Source organism: Meleagris gallopavo, chromosome 4 (assembly GCF_905368555.1).
Source record: "Meleagris gallopavo chromosome 4, MGAL_WU_HG_1.1, whole genome shotgun sequence".
Taxonomy (NCBI): domain Eukaryota; kingdom Metazoa; phylum Chordata; class Aves; order Galliformes; family Phasianidae; genus Meleagris; species Meleagris gallopavo.
Genome location: NC_139407.1, coordinates 15,762,862 through 15,784,894, shown reverse-complemented (window position 1 = coordinate 15,784,894; position 22,033 = coordinate 15,762,862). Strand labels below are relative to the sequence as shown.

General features: G+C 37.7%; 1 protein-coding gene across 6 annotated transcripts in view; it reads right to left on the bottom strand.

Moving 5' to 3' along the window:
- The window catches only part of CCSER1 (coiled-coil serine rich protein 1), a 623,472-nt gene that overhangs the window by 453,350 nt on the left and 148,089 nt on the right, over positions 1–22,033 (bottom strand). For all 6 annotated transcript variants that reach the window (XM_085222271.1, XM_085222272.1, XM_085222270.1 and 3 more), the window contains one exon: positions 1,518–1,629. In XM_085222271.1, the coding sequence (XP_085078397.1) occupies positions 1,518–1,629 (112 nt within the window). The remainder of the gene's footprint in view (positions 1–1,517; positions 1,630–22,033) is intronic.

Sequence of the window (22,033 nt, the reverse complement as noted above, 5' to 3'; positions counted from 1 at the left end):
AGGACCTTCCTTTGAATTCATAAGAGATTATTAAATGTTGAAACTGCTGACAGTGGAGAAAAAAAGGCAATAAAATAACAGTGCAGGCTTACTTTTTAATGGAATTGAGGCAAAACCATACTATATTGTTTGAATTAACCACAGAAGTATTTCAGCATAGATACTCTGCAACCTACTGCCTTCCCAATCTCTTAATAATCAGAAAGCCACATAACAAAACCATTCAATCAAATAGATGCTAGGAGTATTTCAGACGTTACTTCACATATAGGTGACAGACAATGTACGACGTTAAATTTTTAAATACAGATAGACTAGGAAGAAATAGTTCTACCATCAGATTGAAAGAGGGGCCACAATAAGATAGTGACTTAGGCCATAGACCTGTATCAAGACTAGATGTACATGAGGAAAAGAGACTTTACATCTCCCATTAAAGACACTGTATAACTAGTAACAGATATGACAGTGCACACATTTCAATCTGACCCAAAGGTTTCAGGTCTAATATCTAATTCACTGAATTTTTGATGGTGTGGGTTTTTTTTTCCATGTGCAGCTTTGCATTCATCAGGATCTCCAGGACCTTCCCTACAGGGCAGCTCTCAAGGAGTTCTTCTCCCAGTTTGTATGCATACCTGAGATTGCCCTGAACCAAGTTCAACACCTTGCACTTGGCCTTGTTAAACCTCATTAGGTTTTCGTGTACCTGCTTCTCAAGCTGTCCAGGTTCCTCTGGGTGGCATCTCTTCCTTCTGTTGTATCCACTGCAGCACAAAGTTGCCAAGGATGAACTTAATCCCACTATCCAGGCCATTGATAAAGAAATTGAAGAGTACCAGACTCTAGATAGACCCCTGGTAGAAATCACTCATGACCGGCCTCCAACTGGACACAGAACCATTGACCACAACCCTCTGGTTCCTACCATGCCAAATCTCTCCACTTTAGAAATAAGAATGTTGTACGGGACCATGTCAAAAGTGTTAGGGAACAACCAACCTGTCTGATATGTTTTGGGTACGATTCTTGTCTAACATATGATATCAAATTATACTCCATTTCTTAGAATTTGTGTGGAAGATCACTACCGTATTTTTGAGGATGTCATCATACCTTATAACACAGTAGTAAAAATAGGCACTGAAAAATATTGAAATATCTCAAATTTAGGAACTTTTAGGAACTAAGATCTTTCTAAAAAGCAACTAAAAACTGAGATGAATGAGAGGATTATTTAAACAAAGCGAATCCTTCTGCTAAGCCTATTAAAAAGTAAATTTTTCAGAGGATAAAGGAGCACATTTTTTGTATACTTCATTATCAAAGCCTTGGATAAAAAGGTAGACTAGTGAAAAAAAGAAGCAGCCTAGTCACAGGTCAATTTCTGGTTATGGGAATGCTTAAGTGTAACCCCTAGTGAAACAGAAATGAGGCGTAAACATACATCCACAAGAATAAATATAGCCCTTGTTCACACTGCATTCATAAATAATCATGTTATTTGAATAACTCACTGTTTAGATGTTTCAGATTTTAGCATCTGTTCTTTCTTCCTTGTATCCACTGTTGGGGTAAGTACTACAGCAGCACATGAGACTATTGACTGGTACGAGTCTTCTCGACAAACTGCAAAGATAAAAATCCCAGTGTTAAAGTGACATTAGGGTGTATTTTAGATGCTCAAAGAAAAAAAGTATAAATTTATGTGTATACATAAATATATACATGTAATAAGTCATACTGTGATAGACCAAAATAGAAATGATTTTCCAGACTTTGGTGTAGTCATCTGTGAGGAAAACATTACTGTTTCTATATTTCATAAAGTAGCACTTGTATTTCCCGTAGACTTGTACATCCACTCTCATTTTCTAAGTTTCACCTGATACAAGATATGATGTCAATTTGCAATATCTCCTTGATTCATGTGAGTCCTTAGAAGCACATGTATTTCCAATTCCAAATTAGCATACGATGCACTTCTTTCTTCATCACAGATTAAAAATGAGAATAGAAATTAAGGAGGATTATAAAGTACTTAAAAGAAACTCTGATGAGTTTTGTCTTACATCTCATACTTTAAGCCAAAAAGGCCAAATCCAACTGATTTAGGAGTGATATCTGATACTTTTATTCATAGTTTCCCTTAATACGAATTATTTACATATTAAAGTGCCTGTTGATATGACTCAGTTGGTATTTACAACTAGAAGAACAATCACATATTTCAACTGAGCATCTAGCTCAATTAGCACTAATAAATGAACACCCAGAAGTACCTGACCTCCATACAAGCAGCTATACTTGTTAGAAGTTATACATACTCCAAAATCTCAGCTGTAAATGTCACTAGTAATATAGCACCACAGCAGCCACCCCTTCCTGCTAGGTGTTTCAAAGGTAGAAATTTCCTGTACAGCCAAGATGTACCTTTATGTTCCAAGCAGAAGTTGGAAGCAAATGCTCATTGTAGCGAATAAACCACACCAGTTTCCCATATTATACATTTATGGTACTACTGTATGTCGTATGTGAACAAGAAGAAATGTGGTGATTCATCTTTTAAACAGATCGCACAGCAATTTATATGCATAACATACATCGCTGTGGGGTTTACATGTGCGTACACACAGCCAATAACATCAACTGTAACAAGGATGACTGTCACAAGTTCTCAAGGATTAAAAGCCAGGAAAAACCTATTTTACATTTGTACAAGGTTATGATAGCTGAGAATATTGAACAGTAACATTTATCAGTGTAAAACTTGTTTCTGATAGTGTATCATCCAACCTTCACAATCACATGCATTCTCCTTGCTGACCACAGGCAATTTATCATTTGCACACACTTCAGTTACACAAGGACTAAAATTCAAGTAAAAATTTCATCCATATTGCCTTGATTGGATGCCAATGCAGAACAGCTAATAGTGGCATTTTACCCTGAGTTTTACTCAAATTACATTCAGCATGAATTCAGCACACATCAAGACACATTGCATGCCCAACACACACCCTGGAGCAATGCCTAGTGCTTTAAGGCAGCTTGAGAGTTGACTGTAAGTAATAGGACAGAAAAGAATTGAGTATTTGAAATAAAGGTCTGAAATGTGTACTTTTGTTTTTTAGAGTGATCCTGAGCCATTTAGCAAGAAGCACAAACATCCTAACAATGGGCTTATTCTAAAAGGAAGACAATCTTTTTTGCAGAGTACATGTAATTATGCCTAATGCATTTTATGTTCTTCAGTGTTTATGCCTACTTGTTTAATTACTGATGCACACATTGCGCATGGTAGACACATAAGATGACTTGTGAATGAGTAGTGAAACATGACCTTCTGTATTTTGAAATCAGTTTAACTCAGTACTTGGTCATTATCACAGCAATCCATACCCCAAAACGTGCTAATACCAAAAGAAAACTTGCCATACTGCCTACAGGTATGTAAGAGGAATATATGTTACAGGTTCCTACACAGAAAAATGTGGAGAGAACTGATGCAAAATGCATTGAACTAGAAATACTACATAAAAATAAAAGAATTTTGTCATTTTTGTCCTCCTATCTTGCATTCAACCAGCAGACGATGTATTATCATGGTGCTATTTGTTAGGCATAAAGAAAAGCACAAAGCAGTATCTTCTCACTACAACCAATGACTGAATATGTACAAATAAAAACATCTATATAGATTAGACTCTTTGTTTTTAGACAAACAATTGTGAAAAGTTAGGTTTGTCAAAGGGTGATACTGAAATTCAGCTCCTGCATTTTAACCTGAAATGCTGATTTAAAAAAAAAAAAAAAAAAAAGATAAAGCAAATAATTATTTCCTTTTTCTTTCTTTTTTTTTTTTTTTTTAGAAAAGTTGCGATACTTGACTATCATGTCATTAATTTACTTGTAAAAAGTCTGCTGACATCACATAGCACAACAGAGTACGATCACCCACAATCCATCAAAGCAGTTTACAAAAGGAGTTAAAATAAAAATTGCAGGTAACAAAGATGACACCGCTCATCTACCAGCCTTTATAAAATTTCATGAATGAATTACAATCTAAAATCGCTTTTGTTTAATAATTAATGCTACACAGGGATTGTATAATCCCTTAATTTACAGCTAAAGAAAAACCCGGGTCATCTGGTGATCTGTGCACGTGGAATTTATTATCCTCCCATTCAAGTCAGAGATAAGCTTTGGTACAGCTTGTTGTGATCCCCCCTTTTATCTCGAGCCTCAGTGCTAACAGTCATAAGTCATTATGGGATAGTATAATTAACTAAAATGTCATGAATAGTGACAGCATTTAATTTTTATCTCCTAGAGCGCATTCTTTTATTATCTGTTCATAACGTTCATTAAAATAATGAGAATGCACTTGAATGCAGAGTCATCTTTAACAATGACAGGGATGGGCTCTACTCAAGGAGACTATTTTCATACTTCACTTCAAACTTCTCTTAAGTCTCATTTCTTTCATATGCCTTCATTTTTTTTTTTATTCTTTTTTTTTTTAATGTATCAGTGGGTAATATTACCACCCAAAAAGCCAATTAATGACGACTACATTTTGGACTCATTAATCTGAATCTCTTAAGATTCCCAAAATACTACAGACCTTATAACATCAAACCAATACACTAAAAGATTACTCCTTTTAACCATAACCCACTCAAGTGTTCAGCTGAGTGTTCATTTTAAAAGACAGTAAGAACTTCACAGATTTATCCTTACCACATGAACTTGTCAAGAAAATAGAAAAAGCAAAGATTTTAATTACTTGAGCTGGTATTTGAAAACCTACCAATCACCAATATAAACAGCTGGTCCAGTCTACTGCACTGTTCCTGAAATGACCACACAAACTCATTCTCTGCCTCTTATCACTACAGCTTATGAACAAAAAGAAACAAGATATTATTCATGTGGAAATGGTAAATTCATGTAGCTAGTTAATTTATCTCTTTTACTTCATATTTTCTAATCTTCATTTTTTCGCTACTTTCAGTAGTGTTAGAGATGTTTTGACTGATTTTTGCTGAGCATTTTGCCACATAATTATAATCCTATTTTGGGATATCACATGGAAAGTTTGCAAAATTCCTCATTACAGTCATTCATCTCACTCTTTCATTTTGTCCTAGCTCCATGCTGTAAAAAACCAAATTGTTGTTTGTTTTTTTTTTTCCAGTGTGAATAAAATCCATGCCCTTTGTTTGCAGTGTATAGTAAGTGAGGTGAGACATTATATTATATGTATATCAAATATTCAGGGTAATAATACAAGTAAAAGACTCTATATTTGTAAATCATCCCCAAAATTCTTATGCTGTGTGCATAAACTCTACAAGGACCTCTGTCAACCTTTAGCATTCTCTTAACTTTCTCTTTTCAGTTGCAACAAGAACCTAAAGTGGTAAGAAAAAAATGCTTTTGGAGGCTGAACTAATGCTAGGTTTGTGTATATCATCCTGAAAACAAAGCCCAGCTCTCCTGCCCACACTGTGCTATAGCTTGTTCCACAGATGATGGGGAAAATAAGATGTGCATACCTCTGCCAGAAGGAGACTGGAAAATTGAAGTTATTATTATTTTTAATTAGCAATGGCTTTATCATTTTCTTCAATTTGTAGTGCTGGAAAAACAATTGCTGTTTCATTTGCAAACCAGCGCTACAAAAAAGTAGCAACCTCAGATTTACAGAATAACGGTTAAGGTTGAAGGGACCTCTAGAGGCCACTGTCAAAATAAGAATGATTTTGTACAATTACACAATAGCTAAATAGTTGTGCAAGTCAAATTAAACTGTACTGCAAAACAAATGGGGCAGAAACTTTCTATCTGGATATGCAGTAGGAGCATGAGTACTTCTCGTGTTTCTTCACAGTCACAGCAGCCAGCTATTCGTAGGAAAGGTCAACAGGAAAATTAGGTACATCTTTAAATCCTAGTCCATCAAGCCCAAACTCTGCTCAAGCAGGGCACCCAAAGTAGGGCACCCAGAAGCACATCTAGGCAGCTTGTGAAGATCTGCAAGGAGAGCCCACAGCCTCACAGAAGCGCTTACTGGTGTTCAGGCAGAACATCCTGTGTTCTAATTTGCACCTACTGTCTCTAGCCTGGCACTGGGCACCACTTAGACGAGCCTAGTTCTGTTCTCTTAGCATTCTCCCACCAAGCATACATACAAATAAGATCTCTCCTTTCTCTTCTGTAGGCTGAACAGTCTTACCTTGCTCATAGAAGAAATGCTCCAATTTCATCATCACAATAGACACTTGTTAGGCACTGTTCACGAGCTCCATGCCTCTTTTGCAAAACCCTGCACTGATCTCAGCATGGAGAGGAGGTGAGGACTCACCAAATCTGAGAGGAAGGATTGCCCATCTCGACCTGCTGGACACCGTAACTAATGCACCCCAGTATAACACGGGCCTTCTTTGCCACAAGGGCACAACGCAGGCTCTTGGTCGACTTGTATCCACCAAGACTACAAAGAAACTACTCTGTAGAGCTACCTTCAGCTGACAAGCTGCCAGCACGCACGCTAGTGCCTTTGTTTACCTTCCTTGGGTTGTTCCTCCCCAGATGCAGGACTTAGTAATTTCCATTGTTGAACCCCTTGAGGTTCTTGTCAGCCCATTTCTCCAGGTCTGCATGGCAGCACGACCCTCTAGACTACCATCCACTCTCTCTCAGTTCTGTGCCCTCTGCAATGTGTAATGCAGTTATTGTCTTCTGAAAAAATGGGTAATACACATGCAAGTGAGATGGTATTTTCGCATGTGACGGTATTTTCCAGTAAACCTGCATCTCCTTGATTCACAATTCAGTGATTACATACACTAGCCAATAATGATAGCAAAATAATACAACTGAAAGGACATCTTTACTATGCACTATCATTAACTAATATTTATCTTGATGAAATAAAAGATACATACCAACTACAAGTCACATATAGGACAACTCCACAGAAAAAAGTATGTTTTAACTTCACGTAATACCATCATAAGGGATCACTACTGCTTTTAGAAGTAATTCCTCACTGAATTCAATTTATCCTTCAATGATGCATGCAGGTTTTTTTCTTCCATTGCCGATTGTTTTAAAACCATCTATTTATCACTAGGAGTGTTTAAGAAGCTCCAGACCATCATTCACTATCAAAACAGATTTCTGCATCTGAAGAAGAAAAACAACCTTTTTTCTTTTTTTTTTCTCCTTAGCTGTTCCTTCCAAGAACAATAACAGTGACTATTTTTAAGCAGTCTTCTTCTACTCTGGACCAACCAAAAAATATCCCCAAATAGTAGAACAGTATGAAGCCTTCAACAGCTAATGAATATAACATACCTCTGTGAAGAAGAGAAAGATTTTAAGCTCTAGGGGCGAAAGTTCCAGCAGCTATTCAAATATTGTTGATTGTAGTTTTTCTTTTTTGCTTTTTTTTTTTTTTTTTTTTTTTTTAAGAGGAAGGAGAAAAATTGGCTATTACTACTCTATGTGAAAATAGCCTCCCTCGACACAATTTATAAGTGATGAAATGAACTGCAGGTACTACCTGTTTAGAGAAGACAGAAGGGAAATGTTCATATTCAGTCTGCAGTGAAGCATAAGAGATTCATGATGTAGGGAGATGAAAACACTGAAGTACTTTCGGATTTAAGAGTTGGGCACTAACAATTCCAAGAATTTCCACTTGTAAGTATAAAATTTAAAATAATCAGCTTTCATCATTCGAGAAACAGATCAAGGCTGGAAAACAACTGCTGTTTCATACCTAAAAACATTCTGCTTTAGTTAAAAAAAAAAAAACAAAAAAAAAAACAGGCAACCAGCCAGAGGCATGGGAGGTGTTAAATACATTTCCTATCAACTACCAGTGTAAGAAACAGGAGATCGAAACACAGGGGAGCAATATCTGGAGCCAAATTATCCAATTGCACATTCTTTTTAACTACTGAGAGCCAGAAAACATGTTCTAATTACTCCAGAATGCCAATTCCCAGTACAGACATTTGCATGTTAGCACACTGTTTGTTAAGGTTGTCTCTGCTGTGATGAGGCTGAGGCAATGAGCTGAAGTGCTCTGAACAACAAATAGGGAAGAGCAGAGAGCCTGGCCCTGTGTATCTTCTTCATACAAGGCAAACATAGGAGAACAAAGAACTGTGAAACACTTCTTCCAGTCCAGCCAAGAACAACATGTATAAAGTATACATACACAAAAAGGAAACAAAAGGATCTACCATAAATTACCTCAGTAACTTAATCCAGTTTTAAGTACCACTGAAGAGGTGAGGGAATAAAAAGGAGTATTTAAAGTGGATAACTCAAGATAATACCCTAGGAAAGCTGTTGGCACTACGAATGGGAGGGTCCTTAAACAAAGTGCGTTAGTTGTGATAAGCCCAGTAATAACTGTAGTTTAGCACTGTGCTCACCATGTGAATGTGTTCTCTTCTTAATTAATTCAGAGGGCCCTTCTCTTGCCTAGCTCCAAACATCAGCTTCATTAAACACTTCAGCAAAACCAAGTGTACGATTTCATCTCAATATTCTCTTTCTTGGCCCCAGAAGCAAAACACAATATTTTAATTCTTTACTTTAAAACCCTTAAGCCCGAAGAGTCTTTCAGTCTCTTAAAGGCCACATAAAAGGTCAAGGCGCTTAGAGTCAAAGCCATTTTTGCCCCACTAATTTTTCAGTAAAAAAATTAAAAAGCCTAATTTTCCTGTGCCTTGATCTCAAATTAGCTGATGGTCTTTGGGAAAAAAAGGAAACTAAATGGATCTCAATTTTGTTATTAGTTCAACAGTTACTCTAGTGCCTCTTATCCCTTAGAAACAGCTGCATTTCACAATATTGGCCAGAATAATACTTAAGAGAGTGAGTGTGACTATATGCCTACAGTCCCCAAATGGTTTTAATGTAATAATTCTGCAATAAAACCACAGGCCCAATTCTTAAACACACCACAGCCACTATCTGAAATTTTGTAATAGCAACAATTACAGGGCCATTATGGACAAATGAAATACATTCTAGCAGGTTCTCAAATTTCCTCTTTCTTTTATGGTATTCACAAAGGCTGCACAAACAGATCTGCTTTGTGCTGTCAATGCTGGCACCCAGTTGTGAAGGGTACATTGCACAACATTAATCAGAAGCCAAGAAATTCTAGCACACTAGAGCATGTGATTATCTGCACCCTTGCATTTGTACCCCAAGTGTCTTTATTGCCACTGCAATAATAGGGCAACAATCATATATGCTATTTGGGCCAGTTGGCTCACACTCTCTGCATAAGAAAACAAACTATAAGCAGCAGCTGCTTTTTTAAATGTTAATGCTTAGAATGCTTCCCTTACTGGTGATACGTCATGGAAAGTCATGCCTGTGATGAAACATAGGTTAATCAAATAATGATGATGCTGATGGCCTATTTCCCATACACTGCACAGAACCACAGACTGGCAGGGATTGAAAGGGACCTCTATGAATCATAGAATGGCCTGGGTTGGAAAGGACCATAATGATCATCTAGTTTCAATCTCCCTGCCACAGGCAGGGTCACCAAGCACTAGACCAGGCTGCCCAGAGCCACATCTAGCTGGCCTTGAATGCCTCCAGGGATGGGGCATCCACAACCTCCTTGGGCAACCTGTTCCAGTGCTTCACCGCTCTCTCCGTGAAAAACTTCCTCGTAAGGAACAGGATATCACCATGTCCAACTCCCCTGCTACAGAAGGTTCACTACAGCAGGTCATACAGGTCAGTGTCAAGGTGGGTCTCAAATATCTCCAAAGAAGATTCTACAACTTCCCTGGACAGCTTGTTCCAGGCTCTGCCACCCATACAGAACTTCCTGTGTTCCTTCCTGCTAAGCTCATTAAATTGACAGAATGACAGTAGCTTGATCCCTTGAGAAAGAAAGGGTAGCACATTCACTCCTTTTCATTCTTCTCCAGCTTACAGTTTAAAACAAGCTTAACCAGATAGACTGTGTTTTGCTAGTTATCTCTTTCATCTTGTAAAATTTTTCTCCCGTGTGAAATCTGTTCAGTATCTGACCATCCTGTTACCCTCTCTGCAACCAGTCCCTGTGGCAAATTCAGCAGTGATGAATACCTGTAGCAGCACCAGGAGCAATCATAACAGTATTTATTGGAATCCAAGTAGGCTCATTTTTCAACTGTAACTCCTCTGTACATAAAACATTTAAAGTATATCTATTTATGCTTAAGGCTGTTTTCTAAAACACTTCCTTATTCACACTGAAGTACTTAAAGATAACATTGGTTCAAGCATCCTTCAAACAATCCTCCAAACATGAAATAAAAGCATATTCTATTTCCAATAATATGCTGTTATTGTTTCTCAGTATCAAGAAGTACTGCCTTAGAGTAACATTAGAAGGTTTAAAACTGCAACCAATCTTTGTTAGCTTTTGGTAACACATCATCAGTCAGAACAATGTCACAGCCTTGTATTTGTTAGCATTTCAGTCTATGACTTTGTGTGACATAGACATGAATAAAAAGCATACTTATACATTAGTGAAAAGTTACAATGAAACACTAATAATCTGATTCCCAACAATCATATATAACCAAATTGCAAGAAGTCTCATAAATGAAAGATATGAATGTCCATTGAAACAAAAAGTAGAGGCTTAATCTTTTAGACTAAGATGTATAGCAATCAAGAAGCATAGAATGGCCTGGCTTGAAAAGGACCTCAAAGATCATCTAATTTAAACCCCCCTGCTATGTGCAGGGTTGCCAACCACTGGACCAGGCTGCCCAAAGCCACATCCAGCTTGGCCTTGAATGCCTTCAGGGATGGGGCATCCACAACCTCCGTGGGCAACCTGTTCCAGTGTGACACCACCCTCCGTGTGAAAAACTTCCTCCTAATATCTTACCCAAACCTCTCCTGTCTTAGTTTAAAGCCATTCCCCCTTGTCCTATCACTATCCACCCACGTAAACAGTAGGTGCACTGATTTACTTACAGAAGGGATTTGAAGGTAATGGAATAAATTCACTGCAGCAGTGAACAGTGAAACCTTTAAAAAAATGTATACATATACATATGGATAGTCAACATCACTGCAGTCTTCATCAAGGGAAAGAGAAGGATCCAGGAAACTACAGGCCACTCAACCTCATCTCTGTCCCTATGAAGGTGATGCAACAACTTGTTCTAAATACTCTCCACAAGCAACTGGAAAAGAAGAAGGTTATCAGGAGTAATCAGAATGGATTCACCACAGCGAAATCATGCTTGACCAACCTGATAACCTTTTCTGATGTCATCACTGGTTGGGTAGAGAGAAACCTGATGAGATTCAACAAGAGGAAGTCTAGAGGCTTGCACCTGGGGAGGAGTAACCACATGCATCAGTACAGGTTAGGTGATGACCTGCAAATAGGAGGAAGGTCCTGGGGGTTCTGCTGGATGACAAGTTAGCCAAGAACCAGCAGCGTGCCCTTGTGGCCAAAAAAGGCCAGTGGTATCCTGGGGTGCATTAAAAAGAGCACAGACAGCAGGTTGAGGGAGGCGACCCTCCCCCTCTACTCTGCCCTGGTTGAAACCACATTTAGACTACTTATGTCCAGTTCTGAGCTTCCCAGCTCAAAAAAGACATCGATCTCCTACAAGGAGTTCAGCAGAGAGCCGCAAAAATGATAAAGATGACAAAGCCTGGAGGATCTCCCACATGAGCAAAGATTTGACAACTTGGGTGTCTTCAGCCTGGGGAAAAGACTATTTGATGAGAAACCCGATTACCATTTATAAATACCTAAAGGGAGGTGAGAGGCAAATGGATGAGGCCAGGCTCTTCTCAGTGTGATGTAGCAAGAGGTCAAGAACATAGGAAGTTCTGTACAAACAAGAAGAACTTTTTTACAGTAAGGGTGACAGTAGCAACTTGTATAATTGAGAACACAACAATAACTAAAAATTGTAAATTACTGAAAGCTATGTTACTGAGTCATTCAAAACCAGTTTAAAAAAAAAAACAACTGCATTAATATGCACCCAAAGAGATTCACTCCAACCTCCTCTGTAGCACAGTGCTTGGCTATAAGCAAGTCTGAACAAAAATACACATTTCAGTCTCACTAGAAAGAGCAAAGTATTAGCTCCAAAATCTGCTTTTAGAGCTAAGCAAAGACTAAAAGAGGATGAAAAAATTTCAAGTCCCCTGCTCTGCCCTGAAGACAGAACTCACACACACTGCTTGATAACCTCAAAAATGTAAAATGCCCATCTCTATCAAAATACTAACCCTACACATTCAAACATCACAATCTGAGTTCCAATGTGAACTCCCTTCCCTATCAGTAGGTCTGATCAGCACTGCTGGCTGTGGGAGATTGATGAGTAGGACTGGTATCTGCAATAGATAGTCTAATAAAATCATCTCACAAGAAAACATCATGGCTCGGGCCCTCTGGATGAATAGGATGCAATGAATGTGGCCTGGGATCATGCTCATCACTAGGTTTCTTCGTGCCAGCCAAGCATGCAAATGTACAAATAGGCTGTGGCAAAGAGGGAAAAAAGCTCCGTATCTGACACCTCAGTCAAGCAGCTTAAGTTAATGGGATCTACCTTGCAGATATGAATGCTCATTAAGTTCAGTTGGCTCATCAGCTGGGACGACAGCTGAAGCTACAAAAGCCCCATGAGCAAGCTGAAGCTGCAGGCATTCTATAAAGCCAATTGCTCTCAGTCTCCCTGGTCCTGACTTTACCCTGAACAATGTAACTACAAAGGAGAACACTGCCTGCAGGAGATGAATGCTGGACCTCAGTGGCAATTTAGACCGACAAACACCACAGTCTTGGAAGATGGAAGAAAAACAAGTAGCCAAAGGCCCTGTATGGCTTACAAAATGTTTTACTGAAAGGAGCAAAGTTAGATGAAAGCATATAGCCACACTCTGGCAACTGTTGCAAGGTACAAGAAACTGGGAAACTCTGGTCTCTTTAAGAACGGGAAGAAAATGCTTGCAGTGCTTTTACCAGCCACAAGAACCAGCTGCTTCCAAGGCACCTTTTCAGACAAACTAAGTAATGATAGTTTTATTTCAATTTTGTTATCACATTTGAATTTGAGTTTCGATTTTAAGCAGTATCAGGCCTTCAAGAAAAGGAGAGAAAGACTGTTACACTGGCATCTTGAAAGAAGGAATATAAAAAGACCTGCAGGACATTTCTGTAGGCACAATACAAGGCCCTGAAGGAACAAGTACTCTAGCAACAATATCTTAGACTGTTACTTACCACATGTACAAATGTCAAATCTCAATAGTAAGCATATTCAGGAGAATAATCTCTTGACTTCACCTTGGACTAGTTGAAATGAAGAATAACAAGGCAAGACTAATTTATTGTTTGTATTGAAGGGCCATAGCCACAAGAAATTAATTAATACAAGAAAAAAAGCTGTAAAAGCACAGATACCCAAAATAAATTAAATAAATAAAACCACTACATCAGCTCTCTTTATATTTTCTAAAAACCAAAGCTTACCAGGAAAGTGATGTGAGATATTTATGATTTGTAAAGAGAGTGAGATTAGCTGGCTTTTTGTTACAACCATATTGGTATCAGCTAGCAGGAGCACAAGGGATAACTGCTAGTAGAGCTGTACATCTTCTAAGCCACAGAATGACAGCCTTCATCAACCTCAGTGACAAGCAACTCAGCAAGCAGTCCCTATAGCAGCACATTTGTCATAGCCACACCAAACTCATTCATTCTTTCACAGGAGTCACTCCTACACTACATATCAGAAATTTACACTGGACATTGAAACAAATAAAGAAATCATAATGAAAATGCCCACTATTTTCTCAAATTATTTGTTTTTCTTATTTGTAACAAAATGCAAAGAAGATATTTCACTCCTTTGCCATCCCAAAGATAGGTGGCTTTCTCTCCTATTTTTAATTTACTTTTACTTCTTTGGGTGTAGAGTTCTGTAAGGCTAGAATCTTACTTAATAATTCTGTCCTTGAGAAAACTTCAAGTTTACTATGTTACTAACCAGTATTTTTTCTTATGGACAAAACTGCAAAATTGAGTAAGGTCTTTATTATTATTATTATTATTATTATTATTATTATTTAGTAAATCTTAAACAACACGCATCTGAAGTGGTTTGCAGACCTTTCCTGGGCTAAGCATCAGCCTCATCTCTGCATTTGTGCAGGACATCAAAGTCTCTACAAGCAGTTTATCAAATCTGAGCTTGCACATGGAAACAGCTGGCAACAACTCATTTGTAAGCACAAAGCAGTGGAGAAAGAAGGAATGTGGGGAGAACTTCACTTAGTACTCCAGCAGCAAATGGACAGGCCAGGACAGCCTTCTGATCATCTATACATACAAGTCTGAGTCAAGAAGGAAAATGAAGACGTTATGAAGAACAGAAAAAACATGCGATTGAACAGAATACCACACTCTCTACTGTGGGCATCAAACGTGTATGAAGGACGTTTGTGAAGGATGAGAGCTGATATGATCTCAGGACAGGAGAATGAAGCTCTTCAACTGCCATGTTGTGACAGCAAGCAAGGAGTGATTCTAGAAGACAACCAGAGTAAAAATTCCCTAGCCAGCTCACACAGCCTTTCAAGCAACACCAAGGGAATAGAGTTAGCCAGGTGGCAAGAAAGATCAGTGGCATCTATGGAAATAAAACATGACAGTCTGCTGCACCACAAAAAGAAACACAACAGAAAGCAGAATATGAATATCCATCAATTTTCTGTGGCTGCACTAGTAAAACTTTGACTATTTACACAGCCAGATTTTGCTATACTTAATACTTTACATAAATTTACTACATTCTCAGGCCAAGGTTGTCTGATTTGGCATGTGGCACAAGCACATGCTTCGGTTCTCCCAGAAGTACAGTGTTATAGTCCTGATGCAAAAGTTTGAACAGCAGAGCTCAGTGCTGCTGTGCCAGGTTTGCAAGTGACTTGCTGAGTTCTTCCAATTAACATTCAAATTAGCGGTATACATGCAGGAGATAAAGTTTATGCCAAGCAAAATACATACATCTGTCTGAAAAACAATAAAACAATTGATTTTATTACACCCACTCTTTCACACTTCTAAAAATTCTGAAATATAAAAAAAAACTACACACAAAACCCTTGAAATCTAAAGAAGCTCAGAGGGCATTTTTTTATGTTCAAGTTAGGTTGAATATCAGTGGATTATATTCAGAAAAAAAAGGAGCAGAGTCAAAATGACAGGCAGTATGGGCAGATCTTGAAGCCTATAAATTGGAGGATTCTAACAAACAGAAAGCCAAATGCACAATTATACTACCAGACACAAAGAATACAGACCATCACTATATCACTGAAGCAGACTTTTGGTTCACAAGCCAACAACTAAGAGTACTGCCTTCGCAAAAACGTCCAACACAAACCTCATCCTACAAGCGTGCTTTTGTATCACTGGTGACAATGACGTCACTGAAATCAGGCTCTACTCGGTTATCACCTCACCTTCTCAAAAAAGGTAACTGAATGGCTACTTTAATATGTTGTATGCAAACATATGCAGGAGAACATTCCCGGACAAATAAGTACCTCTCTCTATAACCTGTCAAGCCAAGTGATAGCATTAAAAGCAATTAAACTATTGAGGGGGAAAAAAAAAAGTAAGCATAAAATTGGTTAATGTCTGTCTTTAGATGTGTTTAAAATTCAAACAAATCCTTTTCTGAATGATGTGTTTTAATCAAACTGTAAGTTTCATTGCAAGCAAAACTATGAAAAGTATAAGCACTTCACTACTTATGAGAGCAGATGGGGTGCACTGAGCCCTTATCTAACTGCAAATTCACAAGTTGGTTGCTCAAGGTCACACTGCAAGGGCATGATGTAGCTGCATCAGATAATTAAAAGCACTGGTTTGCAGTTCATATTATTTGAGTTGAAATAACTTTAGAAAGTGCAGAGATATTTTGAAGGCTATGTTCCATAATACTCAAATCATTTTTCTCCTCCTGTCATTTTCAGATCTGATTCATTCTCATTGCAGCTCCTCAGAGTGATAAAAGTCACAAATAAGGCTACATGGTTTTCATTTTTTCAAAATACATTTTCCTCCTTAACATGTAGATAGACGTCTATTATCTGACCATTAGCTCGAGATCCACAGGTAATGAGGCTGAAGTATGTTCTTCAGAGTAGGGCAACCATAGCATCATGAAGCACCATGCAGACAGACTGGTATTTGAAGCAGAATAGTCAGAGCTCAGTATTCTTCGTCCAGGCTTGTATTAGTTATGCTCTACTCTCTGGTAAGCATCATAAAATTCATCAACGGGGAATATGGAAAGAAGGGAGATTTAGATTACATGTCAAGTGGAAGGTGGTTTTTTTTTGTTTGTTTGTTTTTTTACTGAGAGAGTGGTGAGGTGCTGGAACAGGCTGCCCAGAGAGGATGTGGATGCTCCATCCCTGCAGGTGTTTAAGGCCGGGTTGGATGGGGCCCTGGGAAACATGATCTATTACTTGATCCAGCAGTTGACAAACCTGTCTGTGGCAGGGTGGAGCTGGAACTTAACGATCATTGAGGTCTCTTCCAATCCATGCCATTCTATAATTCTATGATTCTTATGATTAATTCAAAATTCTTAATGTGAATCAAGCAAATTGCTAGTATACAATGACATTTGTTAAACATGAAGTTCATCTAAGTATTCACTGTTACAAACTGAGAAAACAATGCAGCACTTAAGACCAAGCCAAGTTCATAAGAGTCAGTTCAATTCTACTAGTCTTAAACCTGCAAATAAATTTTAAAAAAGGAATAAATAAATCACTTTTTTTTTTGGCAAACAACTACTTGGAAAGCAGATAATAAGACAATACATGGTTACATATTATCCCTCTACCTTGATTAAGAACCTTTCCTCTGGTTTTGACTCTGAAAGGAAGGAGTGCTATTTTAGTGATTTACGTAGCTTTATTGCGGCTTTAAATAATGTAATACTGGTAACATTAATAAGAGACTGTAATGAGCACTGTTATTAATATTGTTATTACTTGATAGAACACTGTGAATGTTTTGGTAGAGGAAGGATGATGCTTTACTTAAAGCATAAATTTGAACACGCTCAAACTTTTTGTGCCTCAGCTGCCCTAATAAGGAAGAACTCCATGTGCTTTCTCCTACACTCAAATGATAATCTAGGCTATAAATTTTATACAATTCAAAATACAAAAGAGAATGTGGGGAAATTCTGTAGGTGCTAGCAGGAGGATAACTTGAAAATCTGTTCCAGAGAGTAGGTCATTATGTTATAAAACAGCATAAGATGCACAGGAAATAGAAGTAAAACACATATTACAGATTCTCACAGGATAACTCTCCAGCAGTGTATAAAAAGTCAATGGCCAAATTCACCTGGAGCTTTCTTTGGATTCATCAAGCTCATGATTTCTAAACTCAAGGTGAACTGATTAAACAGAAGCAAAAAGATGAAAGCTCAATTCTCAAGTTGCACCATTTGTCAAAGCAGATGAAGAGTGTTCATGAATATGGAAGGCTGATTGTGCATCTGTGAACAGAGCAGAATCTGGCCTAATGACTATTTAAATAGTGAGAACACATTCACAGCCCTACACTCCATCTTCCCCTGGGAAATCTCCCATCTTTACTTCAGATGTTATGCTAGAGGCATCCAAGGAACTAGTCAAGTACAACAGATTCTTTTGACAATTAGCACATAGAGCAAAAGGACTGGATTTCTAGAGGTATCTGAAAATGAAGAGGAACCACTTGCTCTTTGTAATCTACAGTGATTTTGGAGACATCTTTTACTTGCAACCAAATACCAGAGAATTGGACCTTAAAGAAAACTGACTATATCCATCAGTGTCTACAACTTGTGTCCAAGGGACAGTAGAAACTAATCCCCTTTTCTATTTATCTATGTAGGTCGTCACTAAAGGATGGCATACACAGACACCATGCATACGCTAATAAAAAAAAAAAATTAACCTACATTGCAAAGCTGGATACATTAGCTCCCAATTCACTAAAATGTAGCATGCATAATAGCACTGCTTCATTCTCACCCAAATGTCAATAGCCATCGCCTCCGTAACTTAATTTAAAACCCTAGCATCCTTTGGAAGGCATCTCACCAACTTCAAGAGCACTCTCAACAGCAGGGTGCAAAGGTTATCCTTGTATTCAAGGCAGAGGGGTTAACGGGATCTACGGTACGCAGAGCATTTTACTTGCACTTTGCAGAGTGTGACCACCAATTCTGGAACTTCCTTCTGACTAGTTCTTTGAGCTGCCGTGTAGAAGGTAATTCACTTCACTCTCTAGTGAACAATTATACTCTTAGCTGATTGGAATTTAAGAGCAGGCCTAAGATTAACACTTGACATTTGTTGAAAGCCCTCCAATTTGAGAACAAGAATTATTTGGAAGTTACCCAATATTTTAAATAGCACATGTATTAAAATCAAATATCACTTTCAAGAAAATATCTTAAATTTAAACATAATGTACTGCACCTAATCCCCAGTTCATATAATAATTTAAATATAAAGGTCCAATAACCCAAGGAAATACACTTAATATAACACCCTCCTTAAAAGCTTCTCTCAGAAATCTCATAATTAATTTGTTTTTCACCAGTGGCAGCAGAACCTCTTAAATGCTTTATAGACTCAATAGTACAAAAAGAAGCAGGAAAATCAGTTGTTAATGTTGCTATGCTCAGCCCATAGTCCTCTTTTTAGAGTTAAAAAGCAGGCAGTGCATCTTCCATTTAACAAAGCTTTTTCATAACATACTCTTAGTTTTTATCTTAGTTTTCTTTAACATGCTCAGTTTCTTTTTACTAAGGCACCACAGTCATGGTTTCAGAGATACTGAAATATACAAATATAACAACTTAAAGAAAAAATACTATTTTTGGATTAAACGCTTGACCAAGAGTTCAGATGAGTTCCATTACCTCTGCTTTAGTGTATAGGGCGTTCCAAAAGAAATGCCTCCTATTTATTTTCATGGGAACAACAATAGATGCAAAAAGCATAACACCACCATTTCATAGAGAAAATTCTCAGCTACAAAACACCATTTCTCAACAAAGTAACCACCATTTTCATCAGCAATGATCAAGAGCCTACATGTTGCACTTAGGAGAGGTGATTCACATCTGTTATGACAGCACTATTGCTAGGAAAAGTTTACCCAAAGTCCAACTCTCACTGTGCTCACATCCACTGTTTTGTTTCCATCAACATTCAGCAAATATTGATGAATGTAAATGGGTGCCATTTTTACCATACGGAGAAATTCAATAACACACCTTTGTCTCACGTACACTTCCACATCAGATGCTATTGTGTCAGACTGCTCCACTGTTGCATTCTGTTGCATAGCAACAAAATGTAATGTCATGTTTGTGAGAATGTTCAGCCTCTCCTGCCATATCACCGACATTCACCTCATGAACCAACATAATAAAGTAGGAGGCATTACTTTCAAAGCAGCCCTCATAACTGTACAAGAAATGTGGACAACAATGAGATTTAGAGCTGCTATTTACATATGAAAAATGCCATAAAAGAACAGTATATTAAAATTTGTTATTGATACTACTTCTGAATTTTGAGCATCTATTTTGATTTTGAGATCTAGTAATGAGTCTGTTGCTCAAATGTGGTTTTAATATGAAGCAACATATTGAGCATTTTACAACCTGTCAATGTGGATCCAGCAGAGAGAGACTGTTCAATTTAACTATCAAATGATTCCCAGAGCTGTACTGTCAGTATTAATGATGTCAGGCCACAAACATGAAAGAAAGGAATGATTACTTACTCACTCTACAGAAACACGATTCCCTGTGATGGAAAAGGAAGCATAAATTGCACAGTAAGTTACAGTTCACTGCAGCTTCAGATAGGATGCACACAACACCCCATGCCTCTCTCTCAAGCAAGGTCAAAAAAGATAGAGGGACCAGAACTTCTCCTCAGTCCCTTGAGATTCAAAGATGTATCAACAAGCTGAAGACTGACAGGACAATTGTGGGATCAAGGCTGACCAAGAAAATGTTCAAGACGTAATAACTGCAAGGTACATGAAACCTTTTTGTCCTGAAATAACCACTTTAGCTATTTTATCTAATAAATACATGAATGAATAAATAAATAAATAAATAAATAAATAAATAAATTCTGCTTATACAAGTCAAAAGTAACAGCCCTTAGCTTGGTGTCAGTCCTAGCAGATAAAACCTAAGAGGTTGGGAGATTTGAGCAGCTCTGTGGGTCACGCTTACATATTGCTCTTTTCATTTTTCTGATGTTGGCATAGTCCGACAGAGACAGAGGAAGCACCTTATTTTCTAGCTGTAAGAAGCTAATGTGAGCAAGAGGAAAGCCAATAAACAAGATGTGAACTGTAAGATAGACTTCTCCACTTCAGCACTCTGTGAAGAAATAGTTTAGCAATTACACCACCCAGCTATGTCTTCAAAAAACAAGGAAACACTGGAAACACATACACAAAGTGTATCCAGTGTGCATCTCCATCATATTAAGTCCAGCAGTGGTTGTGCTCCGTTACTGTTCTTAGTGGAAGGAATTTCCACACCTTGAGGAACAGGAAGACATGGAGGTTGCTGCAAAGGGTAGCAGCAGTGAGAATCTCTGTGCTGATTTACAGAAAGCAGTAAAATCAGTCATCGTATGCATTAGCTTAGTTTCAAGAGATTGAAAGAACTTAAACTAGCAAAAAACCTGTTTGAAGTTCAACAGAATGCAATGGATTAGGCAATTGCCATGTTCTACATTGCTGATATCGGGCTCAAACAAGTACGGATTGCCTCGGATTTTTGTACTTGCTCACTGGACAATAAAATGTCACAGTAAATTTCTGTGGACCCAGACAATGCTACTAACCATCTTGTTGCATGTGTTTGCACAGGCATGCAGTGACATGCACCTCCCTCAAAGACAGAAACACACATCACATTTTTGTACAATTTTTTGGGTAACATATACTGATACTGCACTGTCTCTCAAACAAAAAAAAAAAAAAAAAAAAAAAAAAAAAGGAGAAAAAAGATCAAGACAGAGTAAAACAAAAAAAGTTCTGAGCAGCTTTGTCACATGTAGTTTTGAGACAAACTTTTTTTTCCACAGGCTTACCTGTGACTGTGAGGAAAAAAAAAAAGATGACATTATTTTGGTGTATCATTGAAACTGGAAGGTAAAGAAAAAAACACAAAACCTTTTTAAAAGTCTCAGTACTTTTGTAAAAGTGAAATTGTTTTTTAGTATTTAAAGTATTTGGCCCTATTTGGTTGAGATCCCTGAGAGCCAATTGCTCTCCCCTAAGATCTGTGTGTTGACCGAACACAAATGACAGCAGTAAACAGAATTTTATCCTTATCAACACTACTTTTCTGTCGCTAATATTGCAAAGCAGAAACTTACAGAGATTAAAGATATGTATCTATTTAGTAATACTTAATAGTACTAGTGTTTTAAGCAATGGCCTTACTATTAATATGCTTATGGAAGTTTTATCTAAAAAAACAATATAAAATCATTTTACAAGTAAAAAATTCTGGAGATTGTACATACAGTATACATTCATGTATGTATACTGTGATTTGAAGGCTAATGTTGGACAATCCTGTTAATAGCATATCACAGATGCTGCCACATACCTAAGAGCAATAAATACACTGGACTGAAATGTCATAGCCCATGTAATGTCTCCTTAATGTTAAAGGGATACAGGGAATCGAGTACATGAGAAATCTCACAGCTGTTAAGAATTCCATGTCTTGTACATTACTTAGAATACTTCATAAAAACAGAGTGTAATTTATTGTGCAAATCAGTTAAATGAAATGGCAAGCCTCACATCACTTGTCCTGACGCAATGGGATGCTTTGGGCAATGGTCTCCTTTTAGACTGTCCACCCAAGCATAT